The sequence below is a fragment of the Cheilinus undulatus genome, linkage group 14 (assembly GCF_018320785.1).
Source record: "Cheilinus undulatus linkage group 14, ASM1832078v1, whole genome shotgun sequence".
Lineage (NCBI taxonomy): Eukaryota > Metazoa > Chordata > Actinopteri > Labriformes > Labridae > Cheilinus > Cheilinus undulatus.
Window position 1 is genome coordinate 14,835,849 of NC_054878.1, and position 21,376 is coordinate 14,857,224.

Consider the following 21,376-nt stretch of genomic DNA (forward strand, 5'->3'; position numbering starts at 1 on the left):
GGCTGGGCTGTACGCACACAAATGCACGCACACATCAACTCGAACCGGTGGATGAACTTCAGCTGGATAATGGATTAACGCTTCAGACAGATAGCAAAGACGCGCAGTTTACTATGAGCTCCAGATGTCAATGTATTGGAAGAAAACAGCCACCCACCCACGAAGGAATGACTCACAGTTTAAAGTAGTTGAATAAGCGAGCGCCGGTGCGGACGGGGAGATTCTGCGTGGGGTATTTGACTTCTTTCTGGTACTTAAAGCTCCTCCAACTGTGGTTTTTATGGGGAAGAGAGGCGCTGAGCTCGAGCCGCCACACGGACTGACAGTTGCTGCGCGAGGCGCTGGTGCCAGATATGGATAGCGCGCGGGATACCTCTGGACGCTGGTGCGCATCTTCATAAAGTGCGACACTTCGAGACTGACGAGGCCTGAAACTTCATCTGTACTGAGTCAAAGTTGCTGAAGAGCTGGAAAAAGTCACGTCTTCGGAACCGACAAGCTTATTTAGGGAGAAAAGCCTCCGAAGTACTTTAACAAATCCTGACAGGAAGTTTTGAAGATGCGTCGAGAGGTCGCGGTGAGATTTCAGATGCTGCTTGTGATTTGGTCGACGCTCCTTAGTTTGGGGACAGGGTTTCCAACCAGGCACAGGCATGTTGGCCATAAGGTAAGTTCCTTTTTGAGCTATGTGTAGTTTAAGTGCACTAAAAAGCCAAGTACAAGGCTCTAAAATCTAATTTCTGTAGCTAGTAGATGTACATCAAAACAAGAACAGAACACCTGCTAGATATGCCATTATATTTCTATTTTAAAATTTGTTATCTTAATTTGATTTAAGATAACAAGTATATGTTTGTTTTTTGGCTTTTAAAGTTAACCAAAAATGATTTATAAAAGAAACTTTAAATATTAAAATGACACCTGTCCTGGACACAACTTACTTAATCTGCACATTTCTTAGCTAGCAACATCTATGCTAACTGTTGCAAAATGTCAAATTTGAAATAAAGCTAAAACTTGCATAAAATGGACTAGAATATTTAGCTTAATGGTAATATTCATATTATAAAAGAAATATGGCATAAAACCCCCAAAGGTTTTGCTTTGCAAGTCGAAAATAAGCGAAATATCCCTGCTGTTGTCTGCTGTTAGCCTATATGTTAGCTTAATTTTTACTGGGTCACAGGGAACAACGGTCATTGTCGTTTTGTAATTTTTAACAATGTAAACTATTATTTAAATGAAAATGGATCTTTATTACGAAAAATAAAAACAAATAAGAAAAATGTAAATATTAGACATAAGAGCAAGACTAAACACATACAATAAACTATGTCTGCTTCACAATGCTACAAGAATGACTTGAAAAGTCACTTTTTGATGTATTTTGTCCAAAAATTTCTTTTTCAATGGATATTAAGTGATTATAATGATCTAATTTCATGATAATATTTTTTATAAGTAGATATTGGATTTTGCCGACATCTGATATGCCGATATTTACAAATTAATGTCAAGATTAATCAAGTTAGTAGTGATTGATCCAGATCCATAATAAGTGCACTAATTTTTTAATCGCGATTAACTGCATGTCTTATTTCCACTTTAACGCTCAGTTAGTCCAGGTCAGCGTCTCCGTCCACCACTCCTCCTAAATGTCTCATTTAACTTTTAAAACTCATTATTTTGATAAATAATCACATTTTAGATCACAATCTCAACACTGGGGATAATTAAAGAATCGCATTTAATTATTTACCAAGTTGTTCAGCTCTAGTTCAGACCTAAAACACATAATTCAAAGCTTAAGGATGAACAAATCAATACATTTCAGCCCTTAAAACCCATTTTAAAGTGTAAGGAATGATGATAAATAAAGTAAAAGACTTCAGCTGACTTAGATCATACAGCCAATATTTACAGCTGATATAGGCAGAGTATTATCGGTTGTAAATCTCTTCCGAAGTTGTTACACTTAAGGATACCAATTATTCACTTTCTTAACTATTACCTGTTGACCGGTGCCGAAAATATCGTGCATCCCTACTTCTAAGTACATGTTACACCCTTTTGCTGCTCTAGACTCTCCATGTATAGTAAAGTTTTGCCATAGCTGGGCTGTAATAAATCCTTACACATACACACTAGCTGTGCAGTATGTGATGTGTGTACTCCAGTGTTTGTGTTACGCACAGACATATTTGGATATCAAAGTCTGTTTGTGTGCATTTGTGTCAGGGTTCAGTTTTTGCCTTTGAACTCTCCGTCTTGTGTGGCCTCCCATGGATGCCCTGTCGGGACTCTCTCTCATCATCCGTCTGATTGATGTCAAAGCAAAGAGAGAGAGACGGGGAGGTAAAAGAGGGAGGGAGACGAGAGAAGGGAGTGATTAGTGACAAGAAGAAAGAAAAACATCTCACTGTGGTTTGTGTGATTGTTCATTTCATTCACCAAAAAGGGCTGCAGTTGTTGACTCTGCACTTTCGCCTGCGACCTGCTGGATGCGTGTCCGTAAGTGCTGGATGAAGAGAAGAGATTAGCAGAGGAAGAGAGGAAGGAGGAGGAGGAGGAGGGGAGGCTCAGTAAAGCGGGTGCCCAGTAACGAGATGCTTATGTAACCAGAATAAGGCAAGCCCTCGGCATCTCTCATGCTGGAGATGGGGTCAAGTGTCATTCATCTGATTGTTTACATTGGCTCTTTTTTTGTGTTAATGTGGAATTTCCTGTTTTTGGTTTAACCCCCATCTCTCAGCAAAGAAAAAGAGGAGGAGGGCTTGTGTTGAAGTGGCCTCCTTTCCAAATATCATGACCTGTTTGCCCTAACTGTTATGTACCTCCCACCTCCAACCTCCACAACCTCACCCTGATTCCACCAGGCATGCATTTGTTGTCCCGTTTCCATTCGCAAAAGGCGGCGATCAAAGAGCGTCTATAGTTTATTGTTCTTCTGTAATGGTTTGGAAACAGCCAAGTGCAATGGCCTTTGATATCTGCGGCTGCATAAATCAGAGCTGCCACACCGCCAGCCTTCCCAGCCTGCCCCCCAGCCCCACCGGATCCCATCCCTGCCCCTCACCTCAGCCCCTGCTGCCCCCAACCAGACTCCAAACCCCCATTTCGCAACCTGAATGTGTGTCACCGTCAGCAGTAGCATCAACTGCAGCCTGAATAGATCCACTTTTTCCGTCCAATGCTAGGACGACTCAGTGTTTAGCCAAAAGGTTTGATTTAATGTTTTTCTGAGAAGAGTGAAGCACTTTCCAGCCCAGGCTGAGGTCCCCCACTGCATCCAGATAGTCTCACCGTTAAACACACCGCATGCCATCATCCTCTGAGCCTTTGATCAGAGGAGCCCCTCTACAGAGAGGAGGAGAGCAGGATCAGAGAGAACGAGGGGGAGGAAGAAAGGAGGAGGAGAGTGATATACAGGGCGAAAGAATACAGGATCCAGATGTGTAACAGGACAAGATGAGGAGGGTGTGAAACTATGTGGCCTTTCTCGTGACTCTGTCTGTGTCAGTCTTTTAGGTGTTAGAGCATGTATAAGTGAATATTGTCACTGCAGGACAGATTTAACAATGATGCAGTCCAGGGCAGGGCTAGGTAAAGTAGAGCATCATGAAGGAGCATTAAAATGTGACACTAGACACCAGACATTAGGAGATTCTTAAAGGAGTTCAAGCATGGGGCCTTAAAATTGTGTTAAGTTCACAATAGAGACAGTTTTTTTTTAACTGGGCTCTTTACTTTCTTAATTTTAAATATTATTCCCCTAGGAAACCTTGCCATTTTCAACATTTTTGCCACTTTTCACCCATTTAAGCTATCTTTTGCCATTAAACACCCCTTTTTCCTTTTTTTGGCCATTTTGCAACTTCTTTTTGCCAGGTTTTCCTCATTTTTGCCATTTTTATCCCATTTTTGCCCTTCATTTACCATTGTTTGGCCACTTTTCGGCCAAATAAGCTACCTTTTGCCATCAATACCACTTGTTTCCTTTTTTCCTAAATTTTTGCCTCTTCTTTTTGACCATTTAAGCTACCTTTTGCCATTACGTACCTCTTGTTCCCTTTTTTTTTTGCCCATTTTAGTCACTTTTCACTTATTTTTTGCCATGATTTTTCCACTTTTTGACCATCTTTGCCACCTTTAACTTATTTTTATTGCTACTTAAAGCCGTTTTTCCACTTTTCACCACTTATATACAAACATTTGATAACCCTTTGATAACACACACTGCAATTTACAGCTGATTCAGGCACACATTTTTGAGCCATTCTCACACAGTGAGAGCAGAGCCACAAGCAGATTCCCAACTTTGGGGCATTTTTTCCCTTGTAAACTGTCAAACAGCATCTTAAATTATCATGACAACAGCAGGCATACCTGTTTGATGTGGTTTACCCTCTTGTCATGAAAGATACTAACTAGCAGAATATTTAAATAAGCAGGAAATAGGCCTCCAGCTGACAGTGATGATCTGTCATTCATGAATGGGTCTAGTCTAAGAGCCGGCTCTTTTATGTCAACGGTGAGAGACCTTTATTCCCCTAGTAGTTGTTATTAGACTCAGCTCAGACTAAAGGGGTGATCTTTACTCCACAGGCAACAAGTAAAGCTGCTGCCCAGTGAAAAACTGATTTTTTTAGAGCCAGATGAAGTGTTGTTGTTAGCTGAAAGAATCAGCTCTTATTCCTGAGTTGTAATGATACGGATCCAGAGAGAATTCCCAGCACTTAGCTGAAACAGTGTTTGTTATTATTTAGGTACCAGTGTTCGCTGGTGATGCTATGTGTGACAGAGATGACAGGAGCATTTGTTTCGCTGTTTGTAGCCATTTGAGCTGCATAAACAAGACAACAGATCTGACTTTGACATCTATTTGTGAGGCTCTTCAAAGAAAACCTCATAATTTGTCTCAGTCTGTAGTACCAACTTCACTTGCAAAGTCTGAGGGCTCAGGTTGAGGCCAATCATCAGATCGTACAGTGTGAGCACATAAACCATGTGTTAATCATAGGATTGGGCGGTATCCATTTTTTAACACCGTCATACCCTCCCCAAATTTTACTGGGGTATACGGTATTACCACTATACTGCAGTACCGCGGTATTACCATTTGAACGTTTTGAGAACCGGTGCTGCTGCAGCAGAATGCAGCAGGTTAATAGACTTCATGATTTTTATCTACACTCAGAAAGGAGGATTAAAGTACATCTAAACTCACATTGTCATGGATCACAGTACAGCCAGGGGTGCACATTTAACAGTTTGCCTTTACCGAAGACCGTGGTGCCATGCAGCGCTGTGCCAGGCCATGGAGCACAAGTTTATATGCGCTTGTATGTATGCGCACGTTTGGCAATGGCCAAATTGGCCCAACATCATTAATAGAAGTTCTGTCATCACTTTTAAAGCATCTTCACACACACACACAGTGGTGCTACTATTGGAATAGACATACACTCTCAAGACAGTTTTTATAAACGTGCGCTTTTTACGCAGTACTGTCTTCATGACTGTAATGAAAGCCCTACCGTGCTATTTATTAATACCCTGGGATATGGTTTTACTGCTCACTCCTCGCTGGAAGTGACTTAAAGTTGAAGCCTTTGTTTTCACACCTTACAGGTAAGCAGAGTGGAGTCCACAGAGTGGAGTGCATCAGGATCAAATCATCCCTCGTCTCTTTTTTTGCTCTCTCTCCATCCTGCCTCTGTGCGTAATAAGTTAGCGGATCTCTTTACCTTACTGTACAAAGATAAAATAATAATCCACATCTATCATTATTCAGTATCTACAAATGTGAAGCAATGTCCTGTGTGCTTCAAAGCAGATAAAGATCGGCCTTATATCTGTGTTGTGCAGCCTGGTGAGCTCCGTCATGCTGCGACTTCACTTTATAGGAAGCTTATAAAAAGTTACAGACTACTTTAGAACTTTAAATAACTTACCAACATAGGTAAACTTCATCTACATTTTCCAAAAAAGGGTTAGACGTTCAGACGTTTTTAAAATCTGTTGATGGGGGAATTAAGCTCGACTTTGCTGCTGCAGCACGCAGCACCTGTGGTTATTAATAACCTAAACTGTAACATTTCTCATCACTGATCTACACACAGAAAGAAGAATTAAAGTTTTTTGATCCCCACGATACCGTGGATCACATCACAGCCAGCAGTGCACTTAAACACTTTGACTATAGAGAGGAGCACACTGCTGTGCCAGCGCTGTGCCAGGGAGTCTCGCCGTTGTACGCAGTGCACCAGTTTAAATACGCCAGTATAGCTCTGAACACCTTCATCATTTGCTAAATTGAAATGAAATTATAAGCAGGATTACATTTATTTATGCACTCCTTACATGGCCCCTTCTTAATGATGGTAATTGAAGCAATACTGTGGCTATTTTTTGATACCTCGGTACTATATGGTATTACCGTATTACCGCCCATTCCTAGTTGGTCATGTGTCATGCAAGGTTAAGTTGCACCGTGTGAGCTGACAGTGTGCAGCCCTTTAGTGTTAGCCACTTCTAGATTATGCTCAGTGGTGTAGTGGTGCGTGTAAAAGTGGGCATACTTGATTTAAATACTCTTCACTGGGTGTACTCTATTTAAAAACTAGAACTAAAAAAAATGGATATTGTCTATATACCTACACATACCCTGCACTACACCACTGCTTATGATGCTTTTAGATAGGAGGTGGCTGAATTCTGAAATATTTCTTTCAGTCATATTACATAATAGCTAGCTAATATAAAAATAACTTACTGGTTGTGTTAGCAAGAAATTGGTTGGATGCTAGCATCACTCTGTGGTACTGTTTAATTCCTTGCTAAAACATAATGTAAGCTAATGATTGAGTTAGCTAGCATGGAATTGGATGCTAGCCTGTGTCTATGCCACATGATAGAGCGACATGTACACAGGGAAAGTTGATAGTTCTCAGTTTACAGTAGGGCTGGGCAATTAATCGAAAATTAGATGAAATCACAATATGGCCTGCTGTAATTTTCAAATCACAGAAGGTGCAATATTTCTTTAACCTGAAATTTGTGTCAAAATAGCAGTTTAAAACTATTTTTGCATTAGAGATTGTTATAAATTACATATCATGCTTCATTTTTGTGGGTTTTTCTTAATAAATAAAAAAAGGACACCAAAATGATCACTCCCTTTAATAAAACAATTCATATACACTGCAATAGGAGTCAAAATAATCACAATTACAACTTTTTTTCAAAATTGTTCAATCCTGGTTTAGTCTTAGATTGTGTTGGTTATAATATAGAATAATCTAGTGCTTGTGTTTATTGGAAAATACAAAAGATGTGGAACTCGAGAAATAACTGCATATCAAATTGAAATATTTGGGGGATTAGATTATTTTCCCACATCGTTCAGCCCTGGTTACAGTACAACATTCATATGAGTTTTTAGGAAATCAGCTAAAAATAGATTGTTTTACCTTTTAAAATGAATAAATGTCCCTCTGGATTTGTGAAAATGTTATTTTGATTATCATGGGTGATGGGGAGGATAGCCTATGGGTGTTTTTAAAGTACATTTAATTGGAACAAAGCTCCACCATCTTTACATCTTACATCCACAATGGTCCGCAATGGTGTGATATTTGGTGTCCCTGTCTGTTCAGTCACAGTGCATTTTTGTATTGTGGGATGTTACAGGTGAAGCTCCATGTGCAGCATTCTCCTGCTGGCTAAACCTACCCCGTTCTCACCTGTAACATTGTTGTTACAATCTCCAGGATCACCTTATGCTCCCACAGTGCTCCCACAATGCTATCATTTTCTGTCACATCAGACTATGAAAACAGATCAGAGTGTATCCAGCCAGTCACATTTCTGTCCAATACTAAATCTCTTCTAAATCATCAGTCAGGTGTGCTTCATGCAAGCAATACATTGATACAACACGATAGATAAACATCTGTTACTGACATCAGATTATGCTCACATTAATTGTTGATGGCGGATGTTTGTAGAAAGGGCTGTTACTGGTCAATACCAGTGTTAAAGCAATGCGTCTGTGCATCCCTGGTATCAGCGTGTTGTCAGATTTTCTGCATATATTCAGGCTACAAAATAAAATGCAACAATAAATTTTAGTCCAAGTCAGCTGTGTAAAAGATCAAGATTTCTTGACTAACTCAAATTTAAATATACTCAGTTTGCTATGATACTAAATCATCAAATATCAAATCAAAAATTTGCACCTTAATCAGGGATTATTGACATAAAAAAACTTTAACCAGCAATGTGTTGTCTGAGTAGTTTATAAGGGATGCACGATACAACTGGCCTGATATCGGTATCTGCCAATATTAGCTTAAAAGGCAATTATTGGTATTGGCAAATATAAAACTTTCTGCTGATATTTACAACTGATATTGTGGCTGTGAAAATCAGCAAATATCATCTCTTTAACTTTAAAATGTTAAAGAGCAACTGATCCAGTATGGTGCATCCCTAAAGTTTGTGTGTGTTGTGGAATTGCACAGCTGTAATAGCTGTTAAAGGTTGTCTTGTACTTTATCCGGCTGAATGATAAAAAAAAACATCCTTTAAAATCATAACTGTATTTACAAAGCCCTTAGAAGTATTTACACTGACATAAAATCTGTTGGTAAACTCATTAAAAACATGCATTACTGTATTCATGGCATGCTCTAAATTCCTCTAGTGAGTGATTTAAATCTTGTCTGAGAGTTTTCCGCAGCTTTGCTTTAATTAGTCTATTTCTCCTTGTCCGAAAAATGTGGCAAAAGCCACTGTTCTTGAAATATGTGCTTTATTTGCTTACAATATTTTTCTTGGATACCATTACACAGAGAAAGCTAAAATGTCCCCAGTAGGTTATCTGCTTGTCACCACCAGTTTACAGATATCTGGGGAAGGGGCCAACTTCTCTTCATCCATCATTTATCATGCTTGACTGGCTTCTCCTCTAAACAGCCATAATGTGTTCACATGCTTGAGTTTGACCGACCACATAACTTCTTCATGGGACAATCACAGGCAGTCAGTGAAAAGTACGCCCCGTTCTAGAGGCCATGACTATAAATCATCAGCCGTCTGGTCATTAAATCAGACATTTCTTCTCCTCTTTAGCCTTCGAACAACAACTGCTTTGCTCTTAGCAGACCACAATCTAGCACAGGTCAATTCTCAAGGTCCAGTCAAGCCATGCAATGGGGCCAATTAAGCTTATTAAGGATGATATAGGCATGAATAAATGGCAGACAAGGATCAATTTAATTTTTGTGTGTGCATGAAATAGAGATGTACTGTAAAGATGTAAAATAGAGTCATGCAAACTAAAAACCCATCCTCAGTGACTACATTTAAATGACAGTACCTATATCTGCACTTTCCCTAAACTACAGTGTCATAATTGTCTTCAGGGATCAATTTTTCCCTCTGTTCTTCTCACTACTGTAAAACACGAAAGGTCAAATTAAGTGGTGGCCGTAGTGGCGGCAGCACAGCAGGTTCAGACACGCTCGCACCAGCCCAGGGGTCCCACGCCTCCCAGGCCCTCTCATTAAAGCTAAAAGAGGATCTCTCTGGCACAGGCCCCTCTTTGTCCACAGCCTGGATGCCATGACTGTTGTGGGAAAAAAAAAAGAATGAAATGAACGAAGGCTGGTTGGTCACTTGGCCGGTTAGATGGATGCCTCAGGGGCTTTTTGGAATTGCTGACCGGGCTGCAAAGTGCTTACATGGTTTCAAGGTTTCTTCCTGGAAACAGAGTACTGATTGTTTTTATACTCATCAATGAGCCATTGGTGATAGATCCTGTCTTTGTTATTAGGCCTCAAGTAGATTCTGGCATTTGAATGTGTTCCTGTTGTCTTAGTTTTTCTTTAAAGTGATGCCATTTATTGGATATTGCTGATATCCAATATGCCCATTTTTTTTTACATTTATTTTAGCCAATAATTATATTGATACCAATATATATGAATGTGGATCAGTCCTTAAAACACACCTTAAAGTTTAGGGACTGAGGATGAATGAAGAAAAAGAGTTAAGCTGACAATGGTCCAATGATCCTGTCTGAAACTTCACAAACGTGTTTGTACATACAGCTGATTTTCTCAGCCAATATATACAGTCAGTGTATCTGTTGTATATAACAGCAAAAATTTCAATAGCCCCCGATACCTGTAATTAACTTTCAAAGCTAATATCCTCCACTACTGATATGATACTGATAACATCATGCATCCCTAGTACTTGACATTAATAATGTTGGTGTCCACACATGCATGCTGTACTGATGGACTCTGTGTCTCATATCTCACTTCCCATGTATCATGGGGATATACATCAGTTATATATTCTATGTACATGTTTGGGATGCAAGTCATCAGTTTCATCACATTACGATGCAATATCACTTCTTTTGACAAAGATACAATAAATATGGGCCGCCTGTACACACGGGCATGCCTTAAACAACTAAGCCATCTGCGTCATCATGTTTCTCTTTGTTGCATCAATAGAGTAGTTTTGTTACTCACCTGTAATACTTTTCACCTGTTAAACAGCCTTAAATGCTATGTCAGGTAAACAATGTGTCCCATGTGTCTTTTTCTCCATGGCCTACAATCGTGTACACAGCAGTAATATTGTATAAGCAGTTATACATTTACCACTTATTTTAAAATGTTTTTAAATGATCTATTGTAGGGACACATAGGAAATCACAGTGTTATCATTAACACAATATTGGCTTTTACTATAAACAGAAATGCAAGGTATTATCAGCATTATATTGGTATCAGCAGATATCAGCAGAAAAATTTAAATATTGGTATCAGAAGATATGAAAAAGAGGTGTGTATGCATTAGCATTGGCTTAAGTGAGTTTGAAGTTAGTGGCGTGATGTAATATCAGCAAAAATCCAATATTGTGCATCCTTAACTAAAGCCTGAAATAATCACACTATAAAGAAATCAAAAAATTAAAAAGATAAAATTTCAGGCATGGGTTTGCTTCATGTGGTAAAGCTGGTGCCTGTGTGCAAGAGCTTCAGTCCTTGGCTACTTATCGGAGGATTGAGTTTTTATCCTTGTGCTATTTGGAGCATGTTTCATCATTCTCTCTTGTATTTGCGGTTTTTCTTCAGTCCTCTTCTCATGGCCTGTCTGATAGAATAAAAGGGCTTTAAAATTACCTCAGAAAGGCAAACATTTCTCACAAAAGCATACACACTTTTAAATGTTGGATGGAGATGTGGGTGGCAGTCTGATAAAGGAACCACTAGCTATCAGAACCCCTTAAATTGCCATTATTGTTGCCATTTTATTGGTGAACATAAATGCTTTTTTGGGTTTATTGAGCTTTAGTATGGATATGTTGCAAACACAAATATTGTGTGAAACTCTGCAGTAGATACACACAGAAACTGTGTTCAAGCTAATGCACATTTTAATACCCGTTTTGTCACTGCACATGTGTTGTAAATGCATATTATACATATTTTTATGCATCATCTGGTTGGAATTTCAGTTACTTTTAAAACTGCACTACATATAGCAAAAGAAATGTCAAAATGTTTTAGTTTTCTCCAAATATTTTGCAGCCCTAATCAGATTGGATGAAGTCTACTGACATGTGCACACTAAAGACAGCTGATAACATGCAATAACCCTCTTACTTTCCTAGTATCCCTATATGCAAGGAGAAAGAAGGGTTTAAAGCCATGGATAGATAAAAATCACAAATTAATTAATAAAAGTAACACTTGCTGTACAATAAGGTAGATGAGCTGCTGAATTGTTGCACAGATGAGGTAACAGGTCTGACTGAGAAATGGGGGCAAACTAATAGTATATGAAGTACAGAAGCTTTAAAAATCAGTGGTGTTATATTCAAATACACAGTCAGCAAATACTAATGTTTCTGAAGTCCTTTTGGTGTTTTAGTGACATTTATGTAGGCTATGTAATAGAGCAGAAGAGATTATGCTGAACACATTTGGTAATGTTGTCAATGTATTGTGCATTTTTACACTTTGCAGAAGTTTGCTTCAGTTTTTGGCAGTCAAGAAAATAAATGACCCATTATTGGAAGCCTAGGTCGTGTTGTTTTTGCTGCCATGTTATCAAATCAGGTATCAGTGTTGTTTGATTTTTACTAGTATCTTATCAAAGTTTAGAAATCTTGTGTTATTGTGATGGACAAACTCCAGACAAAGTTTGAGGTCTATAGCAATCTTTATCTTGCCTCTTCATCTTGTGCCCACAGGGTCATGGCCACCAGGTCCACAGCAGTGGGGTCCAGTACACCCCTGAGGCTTTGGAGCAGCAGAACCAGGTCCAGAGTCTCCTGCCTGATCCCCACAGCCACCAGAGGCGGTGGTCCCACCCCCAGCATCGCTCCGTCGGTGTTCTCCCACAGCCAGAGCCTGAAGAGGAGACCAAACCCTTCATTCTTGATCTCAAGAACTTCCCAGATCTGGCCAATGGTGATATCAACTCTCAGAACCCTAACATACAGGTCAGTTTGGAGATGGCAGTCATGGATGTCGGAAATTTAGTCTGTAAGGTCTGTAATTGTTGCAATAAATAGAATAAGAAGTAATGTTTCTAATTTAAGCTCTAATGACGCTTAGATTAGTTAATTCAGTTTGTCTTTTGTATCCAAACAGTAACCAAAGACGGTAAATTTTGCATTAAATTAAAACCATTCATGCAACCAGTGGCAGGATTTTTTTTTTTTCATTTGGTGAAATGATTTATTTCCCTAATGTTTAACAAAATCAACAATCTCGCGGTCTAATCTTAGAGACCTGTGTGTTTTCATGCTACTATTTAATTAAAGAGTAATAAAGAAAAACAGACTCTGTATTTATAAGTGTTAGCCATTAAGTCCTCATCATCTCCCTCTAAATTGGCCCAAAAGATCAAAAACTTGTTCTGTTTAACTTATCTCATGGCAGTTATGCTCTCCAGCTCTGGTCAGTGTAATCAGGATGTGGTTAGAGGGACGTAATGATGCCTATGTCGACTTCAAGAACAGAGACGATGACATTTCTGATGAGTTCTCATGAAGTGTTCAAACCAGATGTACCGTAACCCAGTTAAAAGACTTTGCCCTGAGTGTATATTCAGCGAAGACAAATGGAAGTGCATTCAATCATACATCTTTCCTCACTTTAATTTGGCAACAGCTACAAAAAAGATTTCCTCTGTCCTTTTATTCACATTAGCTGAAGCGGGTACTTAGAAGAAACTATAGCATCTCGGATGAGTCACACCAAGGTAATGAGAGGTACTTATCCAGAATAAATGCTCACATTCTCTCTCGGAGATGATCATTTAGTTGGCTGAATGCTTGTGCTTACATCTGGATGGCTGACTTGCATCCGGTGAGCACTCCTGCATGCTTTAAGAAGCTTTTCCTCAAATTTGAGGGAATTAATTTCCCAAGAATAAAGTATTTTATCAAGAGGACTGCTATCATGTCAAGGCAAACATGGTTAAATAACTTGTATGTCTGTTTTTCTTTCATTAAGCAAGGATTTGTTACTTAAACTTGATATGGATTCTTTCTGATCCTTCACAGGTAACCATTGAGGTGGTGGATGACCCTCAGATGGAAGTAGAGATGGACCTGGCCAATGAAAAAGAGTGGCTGCCCTCCTCATCCTCTTCCCCGTCTTCAACAGTAGATTGGCTGGGTGGCAAGAAGCTTTTCTGGCCTCTTTTCTGGAGTTATACAGATTCCAGTGAAGACAGCAGCAGCCGGTCAGGTGCTGAAGAAACAGGCGAAGAAGAAGAGGAAGAGGATTACTCCCTCGATTATGGCAGTGAGGAGCCCTTACCCAGTGGGGTGGGTGCAGACTGGGATACACGCTGGAATGAAGGCTGGGATCCTATGCAGAGTTACTATGGTAAGAACTGCCAAGTAGTACAACCACTGTCTGCTAGCACAGACCTGCTGCTTTTTGGATATGACATCGAGCTGGTTAAGATTTAATAGCACATAAATAATCACTAATTTTCATCGTGTGGATTTATGAAAGAGAAATAATTCAAAAGGACAGTAGAGTGTAAATACAATCACTGAATTCATCACATCAAAGAAGCGAGCCAACAGAGAAGTCTGGAATGAGAGACAGAGAGAGAGGGGGCTGCATGATAACTGTCTCTACAGTCAGAGAGAGCCAAACGATGCCAGCATGCGAGACAGCATGAGCACTCGACCATCAGGACATCGCGGGTTGTGTGCGCTTTGAAGTCGACACTGGTCGTGCTGGTCGCAGAGGCCTGTCTTTTGAAGATGGGTCCGATGCGCTCGCTAATGGCAGCGTGAGGCCGGCACTGTTCGCTGGGACAAAACATCCCTCTGCTTGTGGACAATTAGAGGGCAGATTGGGAACACAGAATGACAGGGGCCATTCGGCCAGCCCTTTCATCCTTCCCCATGGGCCCCCCCAGACCCTGACGGCCCTCACTGCCCTCTGCGGCTCGGCCTTTTTGAGCCAGTTCAAGAATTTCAGGGGGCTTCTGGGGCTCTGCATAACTTTAACAGCTCTTTCCCCCTGTTGAATCCACCTACCTCCAGTGGGAAAAAATTGTCTCAGCTTGCACAAACCTCTTATTCTCTGGTGTAATAAATAATAAGAGAAAGAGAGGTATGCATAATGAGTGATGGAGAATGGGGATGCAAAGGAGGAAGAAAAAGAAAGTTTGATGGGCTTGGCAGTGGTTAGATTAGTTTGTGTGAGGCCTACTGTAGATCATAGCGCTGTCATTGGTTCACCACAAACTCAAGCTTTCATTCTAGAGACATTTCTCACAGACACTAATCTGAGCATGATTGATCTGTTTGTTTTTCTCGTGTGTCTTAAGGTTGGTGAATTGCGGTCATAAAATGTGCTAACAGGTGTCTCTTGACTTGACAAGGTTGAACTCTTTAACCTTGTTACTTAATCTGTTATACCACTATAATGACTGTCTGTATAAAGCCAGCAAAAGGCAACAATGCCTGTAAAGTGGTCACATCTAAAGACTCACTCAACATAAATCAAGGATGTCTGCCTTAGCTTCTTCTGTAATTAGAGCTCTCCTGAGACCTCATTCCCGTATGGCCACATGGCGAGTTGGCAGCGCCCACAAAGTCAAATTGGGTGCTCGCTACACCCAAGCTGGTATTTCTGCACCCACCTCGCCTTTAATCAAGAAGGACTTGTTTTCAGTGTTATTAACACCACAAGGAAGCTTGGTGCGGAGGCGGACAGCCACAGCTTAGCCTCCCGCTCTCTAATTTTACTGAAGTCAGCTTAAAAAGAATACGGGTTTTCATGGGAAAGGTTCAACCAGGAGAAAATTCCATTTACATCCTGAAAAAGGGCTTTTTAGGTACAAGTTGAGTTCACTTCAGTGCATAATAGTGTAGATTATTTTTGTGCACTTCTGCTTTGTAATGTCAGTGGGAGATGCTTACCATTATCTTTTTGAATATGTGTGAAATATTTTTGTTTTATCTGTTTGTTACCCACTTAAAAAAGCACTTATTGAAATTTGATGAACTCTCTAAATAGTACAGAGGTAGTATTGATCCACTGCTCCTTAATCGTGTTAATTTTTGTTATGTTTCTGCAGAGAAAGAGCCAGATGAGTGGACACCTTGGTCTCCGTGCTCAGTGACATGCGGTCATGGTGAGAGGAAGAGGACAAAGTCCTGTGGCTACTCATGCACTCTGACAGAAGCCTCCAAGTGTGATTTGGAGCCTTGTCCTGGTAAGATAATATTTGCATGTAAGAAATAAAAAGGCCAGACTATTTTTATGTTTTGTAGTTATGTTATGTAGCTACCACCAATGTCTCACTCTCATCTTTACAGGTGAGGTCAACACAGTGGTTGAGCCATTTCCTTTTGAGATGGAGAATGGTACAGAGCCGTTTGGGACAGGTGAGTTTTTATTAAGGAAGTTTACTATCACTCTGTCCAGATGTTTTCCCTGAGGGCCAGATGCCAAAAAGTAAAAAACTAACATGGCCACTTTGATCTTCATATACATAAGATATTCTGAGTAACTGAAACATGCTTGGTTTGTCACAGCTAACAAAATAAATACCCACACATTGTTAGGGATTTTGGGAAAGGCCAGATTGAAGAGGGGCCCTGATTAGCCCTATTTAACACAAGAACTGTGCCTTGGTTGCTCCATGCAGCAGAGAGAGAGAGAGAGAGAGGAGGGACTGACAGCTTATCTCCACATTCAGATATAAAACAAGAGTAGACTGCACTAAGTTAATCAGAGTGTTGGTGCTTGAAGATGACTAGAGCAATACACTTTGTAAACTGGACCTTGAGACAGAGCAGATAATGTAGCAAATGAGAGAGATTCATGCTCAGTCTGTTTCACAGCAGAGGCGAAGAGCTCTACCACCATACTGGAGCTAGTACATGTGCAAACTCCATAACAGATGGTACTAAAAGAGCTGCACAGAAACTGAATGTTGTGGAATTTGCTGAATGAAATTTAAATCACCTCACAGGAGGACAGTTTAAACCTTTCCCTCCAAGGAGATTCCAAAATACAGCCTACAGCCTATATACCAGGTGCAGTTACAGTATATTCCAGATCTTATGGTAACTGACAGGCTGTCATAACAAAACATAGATTTTGTCTTGCTCATACTTAACTGTTTCATTTCACTTTTTATGTTAAATGATGAAGCATATCAGGGATAGGATTTAGATTTGGCTCCAGACTTAAATCTCCCCATTCTACTAGTAGTGCTTCAATTATGCCACAAACTGTAGCATGCAACAATGTTTGATAACAATCCTCTCTCCAACAGATGTGGACAGCTGTGAAAAGTGGCTCAACTGTAAGAGTGAGTTCTTGCAGAGGTACCTCCACCAGGTGTTGTCTGAGCTGCCCAGCTGCCCCTGCTCCTACCCCTCTGAGGTGGCGTACACTGTGGTCAGCATCTACGATGAGACTCATGGACGGCAGTTCCGCTGGCGTGATGCCAGTGGCCCCAAGGAGCGCTTGGACATCTACAAACCATCAGCGCGTAGCTGCATACGATCAACACTTTCCAGTGACTCATCTACTCTTGCAGCGCAGCACTGCTGTTACGGCGTTGGCGGGCGGCTGATCACTCGGGGTAAAGGCGCAGGCACGCCAAACCTGATCAGCACTGAGTTCTCACCTGAGCTGCACTTCAAAGTGGATGTGCTGCCATGGATCCTGTGCAAGGGGGACTGGAGTCGCTTCCATGCAGTGCGGCCGCCCAACAATGGACTGAGCTGCCCAGAAAACCCTCATGAAGATGTGTTCATGAATGAACTGGAAGAGGCCAGGGAGTACTGAGAGACTACAGCCAAAACTACCACTTCACTCTGAGAGTCATAGGGCCCAATCCTAATCTGAGCATGGACTTCCAACCTTAAAAGTCATAAAGTGTAACATTTCAACCATGCACCACGGCTTGACTTAGAGGAGATGTGCGTTTGTGATTGGAAAGTTCATGGGCTTGAGGAATGATAGTGAAGTGTGGCTGTCCCAGGTTAGGATTCGGCATGGTATCCTGATTTCAGGCTCCACTGAAAGAACTGTATTTAAAGAATGGATTAAGAAATGCTGCGTTTTCCCAGCGCTTGCCAACCTGTTTCACATCTGGCATGACATCAAGCTCTCTGTCTCTATATTTGGTTCACTCTCCTGGGTGTGTGTAAGTGTGATGTCTACCTACTGGCTTTCTTGATGGTGTCATCGAGTGATTGTGATTGACAATAATAGCCAATGGTAAACATCCTGATTGTGCTCCTAACATTTGTATGAATGTGGGCTGGTTTTATTGATGAAACACATGCACGGGAAGAGTCCAACAAATGAGTATCTAAACTATGCTGCTACACTATAAAATCCTTCAGGTTTTACAAAGGTGTTATGGAGAACAAGACAACAGGACATAAATAAACTAAATAGACACCACATGCAGTAACAGTAACCCTCTTTTCAGTCACTACACTAACTTATTTTAGAATACTTGGGATTTTACAAAGAGGTGAGGTGCTGTTAAGCTTATTAAGCTACAATTATAAAACAAAGCCCTGAAGAAGGAGCGTTAAAGGAACATTACATTTGCTTTCAAATGTCTTGTCACACAGATTGATTTCATGTATTTCCTCACATGAAGATGTATGATCTGGGTGCCAAAGAGTTCAAATCAAGCTGTTGGTTCCTCTGTAAATCCAGCCTCCTTAGTCTCTACTGTAAGCTAAAATGAACCCCTACAGTACAGTACAGTACAGTGAGTAGGTTGTGGTCATAGATGTGTCTCTATTATGTTCTCAGGGGGACTAACCAACAGTGAAAAATTCATTCATTTACCTCGACAGTGGAGCTCTATTTGAACTAGAACAAAGTGTAATGGGGCAAAGATAAGATTACAGAATGGGATGTGTGGTCCAGATTGGAATTAATGAAAAGATAATGCTTCTTGAAAGCAAAGGAATCCCTTAAAACTTGCTGTTGATTGTGTTTGTAGAGAGATGTTATTGCTGTTTAAGCAGTTGTAGGGTCTTTGGGTTTATTGACTGAACTGGACTGGATGGAAGGGACATTTCCTACTTACATAAACATTACCTAGATTGTGTATTTGTTGCATTTAACCCTTCCATTAGAGGAAAGGGAACATGACATGGCAGTAGTCACCATTTAAACTATCCAAGTATTTCACCCTGTGTGGTAGAAAGATTAAAAATGCCTAAACCCGGCACACACTTACAGTTTTTAAAATCTTAACTAATTTAAAAAATGTGAGTGATCCCGCCCAGACGACAAATAATGACAACTTTAACTTTGTTCCTGGTGTGTAGTGTGCAATGAGAGGACCAAAAGTGTGCCAAGCACTAAAAGATTATTCTTAGAATAAACAAATATTGCGCATCAGGATCAGGAAGATTGGTGATGCTGTTTTTTTTTTTACTCATTTACCTGAAAATTCATGGAACTTGCTTCCAGATTGATTATCATTCTATTCCCTGTGAAAATCCACAGATTATGTACTCATCCCTAGTGTTACCCCATTTTTGAAGATTTTTGATCATTGACAAGATATTATTAGGGATGCATGATATTAGATTTTTAACAATATCTGATATGCAGATATTTATAAATTTCTTTCTGCCAAAACTAACCTGACATGCCAGATAGACGGTTTCAGTTTCCCATTCACCTGCGAAACCTCCCATACAACAAGTTTGGGAAGGGCAGGTCATTCCAAAAAATCTCAGAAGGGGACTGGACAAATGATCACCTTCATGACAGGCCAATCAGAGCAACGAGACAAAATGAGGAGACATGCGCAGCTCCAATGCTAACCGGAGCTATACATGCAAGCACTGCCATTGTTTATGAACATCTGAGGTTATCAATGGGTAAATTTCTTGGCAAAGCCTATCAGCAGATATGCACAAACATTTCCTCTGCCAAAAGAAGCTTTCAGTCTGGCTCTTTTCTTTTGTTTTTATAAAGAAAAGTGGTTGAAGTTTGATATAGCTACATCCAAGATAATGGCTTACAGCACAACTCCACATAGCTATTTGTCTATGTAGGCTCTCATTCATCCAGATCATGATTATCCAAATCTTTGTCAAGGCGGGCAACTTGACTTGAGTGAGGTTCTTGAAGACGTTTCAACTCTTTATTCTTTCAGTTCTAATGTGACTGGGGCCAACGTTGGAATATATAGCCTCTGTTGACCATTCATGTGTTAAAGGTCACATATCATGGAAAATACACTTTTTCAGGCTTTTCTAACAAAAATATGTGCCCCTGGCCTACACAGTCCCCCCAAGAATCAGAAAAATCCAACCATTCCCTCCCCCTCTCTCCTTTCAGAAAATGTGTGCTGAAACAAGCTGTTCTCAGATTTTCCTCTCGTGATGTCATGTGGGGAGGCACCACCCCCAGGTTTGGTTCCCCGCTTGGTAGAATGCTCCGCCCTCCCCCCCCCGATCCTCGAGGATCAGGAGAGCCACATATATTTCCCAAGAGGGGCGGAGTCAGACAGCTCATTAACATTTAAAACCACAGACACAGAAACAGCTCGTTCTGAGCAGGGCTGAAACAGAGGGATTTTTAGACATGCAAAAATCCAATAAAGGAGTGTTTTTTCAACAACAAACTTCACAGGCATGTTTTGGGGTCCTCTTGAACCAATATAAACTTGTCTTAAAGGGATAAAATATGTGGCCTTTAATGAACTGGGGACCACCCAGTTAATGAACTCTCAGGTGACCAATTTATCTGCTGTGAAAGGTTAAACCAACACCAATATCGATACATAATGTAGTTCAGACCTAAAACTCAGTCCTTAAAACACATTTCAAAAATTAAGGTTAGACAAAAAAAGACTGAAGCTGACAAAGGTCTGATGGTCCTACCTAAAACATATAGCTGATACATCAGTTGTATGTACAATATCTGCCTATACTGATATTATGCCAGTAATATTGTGCATCCCTATTTGATATCTATGATTTCAAATTTAGACGGTCTTAAATGTTTTAAAAGCAGATTGTGTAGGGAAAAAAATCCTCTTAACACACTACACACTACAGGAGAATCTGGCAAGATAATCCTTAGACCCCTCAGATAATCAGGCCCTTGTACCCCACTTTACTTCACTGCAACCAGACCAGTCATTGCAATGTAGTGGTAGTGACATTAAACTCTACTTTTTTACTTAAAAGCAGAGACTTTTGTTTGAGAACTTATTTAAGTTACTTTAAAGTTGCAGAAATGGCTCTTTCTTTCCAGTCTGGTTTGATGAATGTTTGCTCCAAACCTTTTTTCAGGAATTCTGCTTCCAGATTTGTTTATGCCATCAAGCATTTACATTTTGGAATCACCGATTTTTAAGGAAGGCACTTTATTTAAGGTATATATATATATATATATGTATGAATATACAAAAGATATATCAATATGTATTCTTGTTTGCCATTTGTTGACGATGGTATTATTATGAAGGGAAACTCGCCAGAAATGCTGCATTGTTCTTTGAAAGTGCTTCTATCAAGTGTTCTGTTGAGGAAAGCATGAACTTGTGATTTCTGAATCTAGTATTACATATATGGTGTTGTACAGTATTTATTTGTCTGTTCTCTTTTTTTTAAATATGCCTAAGCTTTGAAATGTCTCTATACTCAACATGGTGCACTAATGGAACTGAAAAAATGAAGGCACCCGTTATCAAAAGGGAAACCACTCGCCTCATGTCACTTCATACAGCAGCATCAAGTGTGTGTGTGTGTGTGTTTAATTCTACTTTGTACTGCAGTGCTCTCTGAATATGTTGTTGCAGTTATACT

The 21,376-nt window shown here is 40.1% G+C and overlaps 1 protein-coding gene across 1 annotated transcript; it reads left to right on the top strand.

The window, feature by feature from the left end:
- The first annotated feature begins 39 nt into the window (after positions 1-39).
- Positions 40-20,129, top strand: ism2b (isthmin 2b). Its single transcript, XM_041804789.1, has 6 exons — positions 40-667; positions 12,281-12,532; positions 13,601-13,928; positions 15,643-15,780; positions 15,884-15,952; positions 16,849-20,129. The coding sequence occupies exons 1-6, from the start codon at positions 560-562 to the stop codon at positions 17,364-17,366; spliced, it is 1,413 nt and encodes a 470-aa protein (XP_041660723.1). The 5' UTR covers positions 40-559; the 3' UTR covers positions 17,367-20,129.
- Positions 20,130-21,376: the final 1,247 nt, after the last annotated feature.